Raw genomic sequence first — 11,259 nt, 5'->3', positions numbered from 1 at the left:
TCTGCTTATCACTAACGCACCCACGACCAAAATCAGAACACAACAATAAAAAGAAAAATCACAAAAACAACCACAACAAAAGTGCAAGAGTAAATACAAAAAAAAAACTACAAGAATTTAAAAAGGAGAAAACCAAAATTGTTCTGTCAGTAACTGTACTGATGTTCGAAAGAGAATCAAATATATTTACAAAGTAGGCAATTTTGGAAAAAAACTAGGATTAATATTTTAGAGAGGCATTTGTGATATGACCGTCAAGAACCTAAATTAGTATAGGAAAATAAAGACATAAGATTATCGTATCATCCATGTCTTTGACTTAAGTTTTAGTTCAGCTCAAATCGCTCAATAGACATCTGGCTTATATTCTATAATATCATATGACTCGTACGTCATAAAAATAACGAAATATGTATGATAACCTTCAGACGTTCTTGATAATAATCGATATTATGTTGAATTTAACGATGGTGTGTGGCAAATCTGCGGAGAAGTGGACAACGAAATGTTTAGGGATATTTAGCTACGTCATTTTACGTTCTGATCTCAAACCCCACCGAAGTCAACTGTCACTTTTATCCTTCGTTCATATGAAATAACAAACAGTCAAATGCTAAGGGAACAAACATTTCGTTTACTCCTCTATAAGATTTATAGTCCTATGCATTTTAGAAATAGTATGTCAAAAGCAGTGGAAATGGAGGAAATAGTAGAATGATTGATTAAATTATCTAACATGATTGTTAGAATACATATTAGATCAGAGTGACAAAATCGATGAATTTATATTTATGCAGAGTATCTTCATCAAATCAGCGTACACCACTGATCGTGTTTCAAGTAAAATATCCGTCATTTTTACAGCAACAGTACTGTTGCTTGCAATATCTTTTATAATTGAATTGGATGACCAGTTAGTCATTAAGTATAATGGCTACATACACAAAATACTATCTACCACCAAACAAGAACCACCAACTATATATATATATATATATATATATATATATATGTGTGTGTGTGTGTGTGTGTGTGTGTGTGTGTGTGTGTGTGTGTGTGTGTGTGTGTGTGTGTGTATACATACATAATATATATATATATATATATATATCTTCTCCCCCTGTCTCACCTCTCTCACTACTCTCTCCTACTCTCTCTCTCAAGTTATTATTCTTGATGAACTTAATGAATACAATTTCTCATCGGCCTAACTCTCCTCACTGAAGTCTTTACTAAATTCGTGATATCTTTCTCCTCACTACTTCTTGAGTAACAGTCATAATTAAACCCAACTTGTTGCATGTTCATCTCTAGCTTCTGCTCTTCAAGCAGATTGCTAAATCAGAATAAATTACTATTAAATGCTAACCATCCGTACTTGCACAGCTATAACTTACTATAAACTTCATTAAATACTGAGTTTCCCTCATTATATTCAGTAGATGGCACTACACGCTTCCGATTTACAGATGTTAAACTGGGTTGCAATCTACAGAGCAGTGTCGTCAGGAAGACACAAACCGTCATTTCTTTAATTTGTAAATATAAATCTATATTGACTCGGATATCTAAATATTTTGAAAGCGTACACAATATTTTATATATCAGTCTCCATATAAATTTATTTATAAAATTTACTTGGATCACATAGATTTCTCAAATCATTAAAATTAGTCTATTTATTATTCATTATCTAAAAACTAATGTACGTGAATAATTTCTCGATTCGTAAGAAACGTCGAGACATTGTAAAATTTCGTCAGCTTTATGTTACAAATATATGCTTTCCCAACGTGTATATGCATATAATTTCTAAAATAAATGACTAAATGTGTTTTCTCTTCTTGCCAGGTACTTAATCCTCCCACTGCCTGAATAAATGATTTAGTTTAGAGTTTGTTGATTCAGAAACCTAAGTGAAAATCCCATATGTCCACGTTCAAAGTACAAAATTGTATAATTTGTGAGATTGTAGCGACCTATTGAACGGCTAGATGTAAATATCTAATAAATAATGCAAGCTATCGCTTACGATATTTTGAATTCAATATTGCATCTATAATAATACTGATGATAAAACAACAACTTGACAACGTTCGCGAATACGATGATGACGACGGTGACGACGATAACAACGATGACACGATGACAACGATGATGAATAGACTTTCTGAACAACAAACAATACAATTTTGAAAATAGTGATTAGAATAATGTATGGAATAATATATTCTTTATTTTTGTCTTCGCTGTCTTTGTTACAGCGAATTGTCATTATATTTCTTACTTTCCATTTCATTCTTTACTGATCGTATTCATTTCCTGTCTCTTTTTCTTTCATCCCTTTTAGATAGTTTCTCCATTTATGTATTTATGTACCTTATAAGAACAGCAGCTATACACGCACACACGCACACACACACACACACACACACACACACACACACACACACACACACACACATATATATATATATATATATATATATATATATATATATATATAGTCCAGGCGTTCGTTTAGTAACCAAATAGATCCGGATTCTGTCCCACTCGGTTCGCATTGGAAAGTATCTTCTACCATATTTTCTAACGCTTTGCTGGGAGAATTTAGCTGAGAGGAACTGCACGAAATTGTCATATGCGTGTATTTGTGTGTATGACTATATTTAAGGTTATTATTTTAATACAATTTTAAGAATAATAAGAGTACATTCCCTACTGGAGCAAACTAGTATTAAAATAAGAGTCCAATTTATATATATACATATACAAATATATATCTATATACATACATATATATATATATATATATATATATATATATATATATATATATATATATATATATATATATATATATATATATATACATGCATGTGTATGTATTTCCTATCGAGAAAACTAACGGACAATCTGATGCGTCTGAACAAAAAAATATAGTGTGATATTTCTTTCACCTGACTTGAACAGACGCAATCTCGCTATTTTCCTTATAGTATATATATTTATTAAATCAGCAATTGATTTATGTGAAACTTATAAGCGAACGACGCTATTATTCACTAAATGCAATATTAAGTAAATAATAGCCCATCCTTTTAATAATTATGGCCTCCTCTTTTATTCACCGGTTTTCTTGTCTTCTTTCGTTATTACTTCCTTTTATTTCTTCACATCTTTCTTTCAGCCATCTGTCAGTTCTTCTTGATTGCCTACTAAACACAATCTCATATGCATACAGAATTTTATGAAAAACGTGCGCATCATATTACAACCGGTATTGCAGACAGCAGCGATGAAAACTAACACCACAAGGCATGCTTAGACAATGTATTATCACATATACATTATACTACTACTAATAATAATAACAATATTAATAATAACGATGATACTAGTAAAAAGTAGTCAGACCGGGTAGAAACATATTTAAAAGTATGTATAAAAGCGGTTGCTTTTGTGAATTCCTGCAATATAAATTGAAGGAGCATATAAAGGTGGAACTGTGATGGAAGTTGATGAAATATTTCATACAGTGTTGAGCCTACATTTAAGCGAGAAACTGAAATGAGAACATATTGTTATCTAAGTTTCGCTCATTAATCGTTTGAGGAACGGGATTATATTTTCGCTTTCGATGCATATTCAAATAATGTAAGACTGTAAGAATATTTACAATACATTACAATAACTTCACTAACTGACAAATATAAACATACATGCATATATTTGTATGTTTGTACATATATATGTATAATGAATTTTCATAGGTCTATAGTTGCTTTCGTAAAAGAAATTAACATTATTTATTACTTAATAGTACACATACAATGGACTGGCTATATACTTTTTTTATTTTCTCATGTCTTGGGAAACACATCTACTGGTTACTTGAAACTGTATCTGGATTTCCAATAGGTAAGTCAAACGTTTACTATGTCTATATGTCTAAGATGTCTTTGAATGCATATCGGTCTATAGGTGTGCATATATATATATATATATATATATATATACAAGTGTTTGTGTGTGTATGATGTGTATATATGTGGGTGCGTGTTCGTGTGCGTGCGTGTGTGTATTTACGTATATTTGTGTTTATTTAGATCAACTTTTATATATTACCACACTTCTGTTTGTCTGACTTCATGTATTACAATTATAAAAACAAAATCCCCATGGCAAGCCATTTCCCTGCAAAATACGTAGACCACAACTTCTATAATGTTTATGATTTTTGTAATTGCTTAAATATCAGAAGGAATTGATCTTTTCGGTGTAGAAAACTAACAGGCCTTTTTCGGCGAAATTTCAACTCCGAATTTCGGGAGACCAATCTGACAAATTCGACCACTTAGACTGTCTTTCTTGTTGCTATAAAAATACATTAATTCTCAGAAAGCTATAAATTTATTAGGACTGTGTATAACTGATCAATTATATTTTAACCATTTTGACACCATACCGCCTAGGACTTCCCCTGATTCTATTCTACAAGTTACCTGTTTAAAATGATATAGAGTAAAACCTTCCGTCGAAATTTCGTGTTTATTTACTACTAAATGTAAGGTGTGGCTGTGTAGTAAGAATCTTACTTCCCCACCGCATGGTTCCGGGTTCAACCCAATCCAACTGCGTGGCAATTTGGGCAACTATCTTCTGCTATAGACTCGGGTCGATCAAAGCCTTGTGAGTGTATTTTGGAGACGGAAACTGCTAAAAAGCCAGTCGTGTATATATATATATATATATATATATATATATATATATATATATATATATATATATATCCCTGTAACCAAAACACAAAAAATCTCTCAGATATCATCATTTCTATAAATAGATTTGGCATCATTTCTAAGAACAGCCAAACACCTACTGCGGTTTAAAAATCTTATCCCTACAACCCACACAAAACAATAAATTAAAATATCATCATGTCTAAAAATAGATTTAACATCAATTCTAAAAATAGCCAGACACCTACTGCTGCCATCCAAAGGAATTGGTATAAAAGACAGAAAACCAGCCAACTTATTACAGTCTGTTAAAGATTGTCATACCGGCCATGACGAAGGGAAATAGCCCTGAAACTCGAGTCGCCTTTATATATATATATTTATATTTATATATTTATATATTTGATCCTTTATATTGAACACTCAATATTTCATCTACATTCAATACTTTATTTCATGGTGCCATCCATTTTTATTTTATTTTATATTATATATTGTATATTATATTATATATTGTATATTCCATATTCTATACCCCACATTAGTTCTGCAGGAATATAAATAAAACATAAAAAACAGACAGTATTGGAACTCTTTTAAGCAAAATAATATATATATATATATACACATACACACATATGTATGTATGTATGTATGTATGTATGTATATATAAAAGAATATAAAAGAAGAAAAAGAAAAGTTAATAATTGCTTATTATTAACAGCAAATTAATCATCATCCCTCGGAACTATTTCAGACTGCATGGCCGCAGTCTGATGACTAAAACAAGAAAAACATAAAAGTGAACAATGCCAAGTGTTAAATACAGCTCAATGGATACTGCCATTGCTTTGGGCAGTATTTTGAAAAAATTGTTACGCAGACGCACGCTTCTTAGTTGGGTATGTTTGCTATTCTACAGTTTCTGTTTGGGTCTCTATTTCTATTGCATAGTGTTCTTTCTGTATTATTTATCCAACAAAGGAGGGAAGAGATCATGCTCTTTTTTCAAAGCCTTTGAGACACGATGGGGTTAATTGTGAAGCAAAAGTCGATTTGTGGCTTAGTGCAGCATAGAAGAGGTTACTGTTATTACCATTATTAAGGCAGTGATGGCAATCTGACAGATTCACCAACGCATCGGATGGAATGCTTAGCGACATTTCCTCCGACTCTTTATGTTCTGACTTTGAATTATGCCGTGGTAAACTTTGCTTTTCATTCTTTCCGAGTGAATAAAATTTTAAAGAATTATTATCATTATTATTTGGTAGTGGAGACGGTGAACTGGAAGAATCCTTACCACGCCAGGCAAAATGCTTAGTGGCGTTTCGTCCGTCTTTACGTACTGAGTTGAAATTCCGACGTGGTCGACTTTGCCATTCATCATTACGGATTCGATTAAACAAGTACCAGTGCTTCCTTGACGGTGAACAGCTGTAGTCACCATTCTCTAGACATATATTTTTCCAGTTAGTCTCGTTAACGAAGCAGAGTCAAACAGAGACAGCGAGAATGCAATTGGAAAGTGCAATGTTTTCATGCGCTTACAGCCTTCAGCTAGTCGGTGACTGCGATAGGTGGAACGTCCACCAACTTTCTATAAATGATTAGCGGAGTGTGACGACGTTCGTTGTGTATCGAAGATTCGAAGATCAGCTAGCAGCTTTCTTCCACAGAACCTTCGACCTAAAATCAATGGATAACTTCCAAAAATCTCTGGCCTGCTGTTGCTACCGTGGAGCTTTGCTTGTTTGAGATAAACTATACAGGTACGGAAGTGCCGTCAGTGGAACATGCCCGTATACATGCAGGGCGATGAAACTGTCATACATGCACTCATCCAGTGCCCGAGTATTGCTGACCTGTGAGTCTTTGTCGAACGCCTGCTGTCGCATGTGGGACGTTTCCGACTGTCAACTGAACCTATTGTGAAGATCGCTCCGCTGTTTCTCTTAACCTGGAACAGCAGGTTGTCTTTATATGCCTGGTGGTCATGGTGAAAGGGTTGTATGGTGGACGAGATTAAAGGGGCTGAAGACGAACACTTTTCCCTTTGGCCAATCCTTGATCAAATTCTTCAAATTCTTCAAACTTGAAGAGGAAATAAGGGTAGAGTGGGAAGTGTTGCACTCTAGCCATTTTGATGAAAGGTGGATGCCTACTCTGAGCAAACGCTTGTAATCTGAGAAAAGGAAATGAGAAAAGGCACCTGCCCCAGAAGTCAGGGCGCCCATGGTTTTATGGGGTTTTCCATGAGCAGCCCTCGAACAACTCCTTCCTATTGAGCGTTAAACGCTGTTAAAATGTTATTTTTCATTATGTTAAACCTGTTTACACGCAAAACTCTCACATACATACACACATTTTTTATTTTGTTCTGTACTGTCAATAACGTTTTCTTAATGTAAGCCATTTTGTGGTAAATAAAAAAAGGGATTATTATCATTGTTGTTTTTATTATGTTGTTTTTTCTTCTTCTTTCTTCAAATTTTCTTCCATTTCTCGCCGAGTGTTTTCCGTACACCTTGGGCAGAGAAACTCATTGTATGCATTCCCAGTTTACACACGCAAATTCACGGGTAAAATATGTATTTAAAAAAAAATTCATGAATGGATGTTGTTTTCACAGCGATAATGCTCTTCTCAGTACATGAGTCGTTCCAGTTAACACGATTTTTTGCACTTCCTGTAGGGATGGTAAGCCTGGTATCATTTTCAAATAGCTTTCAGTACCTTTTTTTATCATTCCTAGAGATCCTACAATCACTGGTACGGTAGTCGCCTTGAGGTGCCACATTTATTATTATTATTATTATTATTATTATTATTATTATTATTATTATTATTATTATTATTATTATTATTATTATTATTTTATGTTTGACTTTTGTTTTGCATTTGTACAAGTTGGATCCAAGTCTCACCCAGAGACCTCAAGAGACAACAAGTTAGAAGTTCATGTAGGTGTTATGCCTAGGGTACCATATATTTGGATTTGTACAGTTTTGTTCAAGTGAATGTTTAAGAAACCATAAGAAAATTATGTGTTTGCTTTAAAATTTGAGATCACATAGACAGTATTTTACGTAGGATATGGGCAGTTCCCATGAGCACTATCTTTTGAACTTCAGCCATTTTGAGGTTTCCTGGTATCTGAGCTAGGTAGTAATCAGACCGTTTCGCTGTCATTCCCAGGGCACCTATGACAATAGGTATTGTTTTCGTCTTCAGATTCCACATTTTGCTAATTTCTATTTCAAGATCTTTATATTTGCTCAGTTTTTGGTAGGTCTTGACAGATACGTTTATATCGATTGGGACAGTCATATCAATGAGGAGGCATGATTTTTGTCTGAAGTCTTTCAGTTTGATGTCTGGCCTATTTGCGTCTATCTTTCTGTCAGTTTGAATGGTGAAGTTCCAGAGGAGTGCAATGTGATCATTTTCAAGTACTGGGGGTGGTTTGTGTTCCCACCAGTTTTTATCATGGGGCAAGTTCAGGTTTTTGCATATTACCCAGTGAATATATTGTGCAGCTCTATCATGCCTGTTGAGATACTCTGTAGGCGCAAGCAGACAGCACATGGAGACAACATGATTGATGGTCTCATTTTGTTGTTGGCATATACGACATAATGGGGAGCTGCCGTTCTTTAATATGTTGGCCTGGTAGTTCTTTGTAGGTAGGCTTTGATCTTGGGCTGCTATGATAAACCCCTCTGTTTCTGATTTCAAGCCAGAGGCCATTAACCATTGGTGGGTAAGGGCTTTGTCAATATCTGCATTATTCGCTCTCTTTGGGTATATGCCATTGAGAGGTTTTCCATGCCATTTTTCAGTCATAATATCTAAGGCAGCAATTTTTGCACGGGTTTTCAAGCGCTTAGCTTTTTCTGCAGGTGTTTCTAGTTCGTCTAATTCTTGAATTTGTTGCAATTGGAATTCACTTAGATAGTCCCTTGCTTGTTTTGTTACTGAGTAAGATGCTTTCTTGCTTTCATGTTTTAAGACAAGTTTTCGCATCCAGTCCTCAGATTTTTCCAGATAGGTGTCTAGGCCAATTGTGGCTACCTTCATTGATAATGCCAGCTGTAGAAGTCCTCGGCCTCCCTCTTTTCTTGGCAGATAAAGACGTTCTATATCTGCCTTAGGGTGGTGCATTCTATGCATTGTCAACAGTTTTCGTATTTTTCTGTCAACAGTACATATTTCAGAAATTGACCAGTTAACGATATTGAAACTGTAAGTCACGACTGGTATGGCTAGAACATTGATCGCTTCGATCCTGTTTCTCGCGTTCAGCTCTGTCTTCAGTATTGCTCTCACACTGCGATAACATTCTCTTCTGATCCTTTCCCTCATCACTGAGTGCTTGATATTGTCCCCTTCAATTACCCCTAGGTATTTGTAGCTCTCCGCTGGTTCTAACTCTTTTATGACATTTTGCTGGTCAAGGTTCACATTAGATGTATTTGTCATTTTTCCTTTGATAAAGGTAGCTTTTGCACATTTATCAAGGCCAAATTGCATCCTGATGTCATCACTGAATTGTTTAACAATCGCTAGTAGGCCTTTGGGTTGTTGGTCATTTTTTGCAAAGAGCTTTAAATCATCCATGTAAATGAGATGATTTATATTTTTATCAAATATTTTATAACCATACTGTGCATCATTAAGCAATTTTGAGAGCGGTATTAGGGTAGACAGAAGAGGAGTGGTGATAGTGAATCACCCTGGAAAATGCCACATGAAATTCTTACATCTCCAGCATTTAGAGATTCATTGTCATTGTTCAACATCAGTGTGGTTCTCCATGATCTCATACTTACAGATAAAAAGTTTCGCAGAGTAGGAGCTATTTTATACATTTCCAGACATTTCCTTATTATTATTATTATTATTATTATTATTATTATTATTATTATTATTATTATTATTATTATTATCGTTACTATTATTAGCATCATTATATACATATAAGACTTGGACATATATACAAGTCAAATAAGATGGTTAAATCGAATAAAGGATGGAGATTACAACCAAAAAATATGTAGAATTGTAGAAGCGAAAATTCTGCGCCTCTGACTACCCTATTATATTGAAAAAGCCCATATCAATTTCCGGCTACGCTAGAAGCTACTTGCCCAAGGTACCCTACAATGGACTGAAACCGCATTCACATGATAGTGAAAGCGTTTCAACACATGACCAAGTTGTTTCCATAGATATATTCGAGCTTGCGTTATCATTTTATATAATGATACAAATAATATAACATGATCTTATAAGATATAAAAGTGAATGACCTAAACTCTTTTCTCTGTTATGTTGCTTTTTTTTTCGATCCATCGATTAACAAATGATTTCTCACCTATATTTCCTTTAGAAGAAGAGCACTTAAATTGTTATTTGCCGAGGATAATACTAGAAATAAAAACAGCTGGGATTGATGAGCAGGAAAAACACTGTTCGTATACAATAGCTCCATATGGCTGCCGACAATACAACATTTTACAAAGATAAAATGATTATTACTAACATGTATAAAATGTAAATTTTATTCATATGCAATCATAATGTTTCTTTCATCAATTTTATGTACATCAAATATTTTGTATCTATTATTCCTGCACAAACTGCATGAATATGCATAAACCTACACTCACACAAGGCACATATGCATATGTATGTATATATTATATGTATGTATTACAGTGACGGCGAAGTTTTCACCGGCTATCCTTCGTTGACTATCCACGACGACAGCTAGCAATTACCCAACTTCGTGTAAAAATATAAGAAATATGTACTCTGCGAAAGCGTATCGAGTAATTTTTCAGCTTAGTGTTCAAATGTTTTTATTATAACTCGACATAAATCCCAAAATTATTACACACACACACACACACACACACACACACACACACAAATAAAAAAAACAAGCAAACATATTTGAAAGTGTGTATGTATATATGTATATAACAAAAGTGGCATGTGTTGATTTTTGAGAAAGAACATACATAATTTTACAGTTCTGCTTAGACGTTGTATTTGTAAGGTGCAGGTACAATCGCATGAATTTATAATCTGAGTAGAGACGCTGTAGGCTTCGTAGCAATTGTAGATAAGTGTTCTATCATTATACAAACATGTGTGTGTGTGTGTATAGAATAAGAGAATTTTTAATGGAAACAATACTCCGTTTATAGTACAAAAGTTGTTTTTTTTTGTACTCGTATGTGAGCTAAGGAGTAATAAATTTTTGTGTGGAGGAGATACAAATTTCAGTTGTCAGAACTACACATCCGAAAACGAAATGGTGCTTACAGAGACTTGGATGCGATACATGTCTACATTAAAAATTCAAATAATAAAATATAATAATAGATAATAAAAGAATAATAAAAATAAGATATAAATTGTAAATGAAGTAAGATATAAGAACATGAAACCGTGTATGAGTGTGTAGATACATACAGAATAAAGAGAGTTCAGTAATACGAGATATCA

At 33.8% G+C, this 11,259-nt stretch overlaps 1 protein-coding gene across 1 annotated transcript in view; it reads left to right on the top strand.

The window, feature by feature from the left end:
• The first annotated feature begins 3,474 nt into the window (after positions 1-3,474).
• The window catches only part of LOC106876327 (uncharacterized), a 71,303-nt gene continuing 63,518 nt past the window's right edge, over positions 3,475-11,259 (top strand). The window contains exon 1 of the mRNA XM_014924828.3: positions 3,475-3,921. Coding sequence (XP_014780314.2) covers positions 3,834-3,921 — 88 coding nt within the window. The 5' untranslated portion in view covers positions 3,475-3,833. The remainder of the gene's footprint in view (positions 3,922-11,259) is intronic.

Source organism: Octopus bimaculoides, chromosome 1 (assembly GCF_046866305.1).
Source record: "Octopus bimaculoides isolate indiv1 chromosome 1, ASM4686630v1, whole genome shotgun sequence".
Classification (NCBI taxonomy): Eukaryota; Metazoa; Mollusca; class Cephalopoda; order Octopoda; family Octopodidae; genus Octopus; species Octopus bimaculoides.
This window is presented reverse-complemented; position numbering and strand designations above follow the sequence as displayed.